This window comes from Entelurus aequoreus, linkage group LG07, assembly GCF_033978785.1.
Source record: "Entelurus aequoreus isolate RoL-2023_Sb linkage group LG07, RoL_Eaeq_v1.1, whole genome shotgun sequence".
In the NCBI taxonomy this organism is placed as follows: Eukaryota; Metazoa; Chordata; class Actinopteri; order Syngnathiformes; family Syngnathidae; genus Entelurus; species Entelurus aequoreus.
This window is the reverse complement of record NC_084737.1, coordinates 29,856,004-29,857,571: the sequence shown is the minus strand read 5'-3', so window position 1 is coordinate 29,857,571 and position 1,568 is coordinate 29,856,004. Positions and strand designations below refer to the sequence as shown.

The 1,568-nt window shown below is 48.7% G+C and overlaps 1 protein-coding gene across 1 annotated transcript in view; it reads right to left on the bottom strand.

Annotated features, from left to right (window-relative positions):
* hoxc10a (homeobox C10a) overlaps window positions 1-1,121 on the bottom strand; it is a 2,889-nt gene extending 1,768 nt beyond the window's left edge. Inside the window, exons 1-2 of the mRNA XM_062052005.1 lie at window positions 920-1,121; window positions 255-873 (exon numbers count right to left, since the gene is read on the bottom strand). Of these exons, the coding sequence (XP_061907989.1) occupies window positions 255-870 (616 nt within the window). The 5' untranslated portion in view covers window positions 871-873; window positions 920-1,121. The remainder of the gene's footprint in view (window positions 1-254; window positions 874-919) is intronic.
* Between the last annotated feature and the right edge of the window lie 447 nt (window positions 1,122-1,568).

The following is a 1,568-nucleotide window of genomic DNA, read 5'->3' as shown; positions in this document are numbered from 1 at the left end:
ATAAAATATTCATATTAATAATAAAGTTATGGCGTTTTTACGTCGCACAATTTGCAGATGTTAAAAGGGCGACCGTTTTAAAAGTGGATGCATGTGAGAGAACGATGATGAATGCTTGTTTTGCGTTGTCACGTTAATGCAAAGGTGTTAATGCTGCAGGCTGCACGACCCCCTGCTGTGTCAAATAGCAGGCATATAGTTAGGTGTGTGTTGGCGAGCGCGTTAGTGTACGCATGCGTAATCAAATAATGTACCTTTTAATTCGGCATCCGAGTCATCCGAGGAGCTGTCACTCTTGGCCTTCTGCTTCCTGTCCTGACTATCATCCGCCTGGCTAACTTCCCCCTCGGTCTGCCGCACCGAGCCCGGTTCCGCCGCGGCCAAGTGGGCGAGAGAGACCCGGTGCTGCGGGTCGTCCGGCGTCCTTGCTCCGTCGTACACCTGGAAGGAGCTGCTGGGTGCGTGGGGCCCGCAGCTATTGTCCCCCAGCCGGATGTAGACGGCGGGCTCTGTTGTGTCCTTGCTCTTATTGCTGTCATCCGGATAGCGGCCACAAAACGCCTCCTCTTTGACGTCGCACGGTTGTAAACACGGGGCAACAGGTTGGGAGTCCCCTGCGGACTTGGAGCACCATGCGGGCAGCTGCGCGGGCAGGTAGGGCCCGTCGTGCTGGAAGCTGCCGAGCGGATGCCCGGAGGACGCGGTCACCTTCAAGACGTTTCTCCCCGCGGAGTAACCGTAGTCAGGGGCGGCGTGGATGTACATCCCGGGCACGCTGGAGGAGTATCCGTCACCCCGGTAGGATGATGATCCTCCCATTAAGGAATCCATCAGGAAGTTGCCCGTTGCTACGTTATTAGGACATGACATCTTCTTTTTTTTTTTTTCTTTTTTTTTTTTTTGTGTCCAATAATTTCACTCCGTCTGCTGGATCCCACCTAAAGAATCAGGACAGTATGATGCTGACATCTTTTGGGGAGGAGGAGGAGGGGGGGGTGTAAAAAAAAATATATATCCGGAACATAATTATGGATGCTGGGAGACGTGGTCATGTGATTTTCAGACCAATAGCGGCGTGGAAGTGGCCTTGATGCTCCAGACTGCTGTGACGTCAGCGCGGTCAAGTTGGGAAGGGAGAGGCCTTTGTGGTGGAGCAAGAGCGACACCCGGTGGCCACGGGTGGGATAGGACGACAAGGCCTCAGCCTGGCCAGACAAAGGGAGGTTTTATGCGGCTGACATTTTCATCCAAACTACTTTGCTTTTGGGAGATATTTTTGGTCGACAGTAAAGTTCCAAAACACGTATTTCTTGTGAAACATATCATAAAAGTGTGTCATATATTTTTTTTTTCTAATGCCACCAAAGTGACGAGGTAAGATTTGATTTAAAGGAAGATTTTCTCTAGGAATATTAAAAAGGGGAATACGATGTTTTTGCTATTTGCTTGTTTTATCATGTATCAGCAGTGATTTCAAAATATTTACTCTGCCATTGTTTTAGTGATGATCATATAATGCTTTAACAGGATTTTACTCAAGCAAATAATTGTATTTAAATTACCTATCA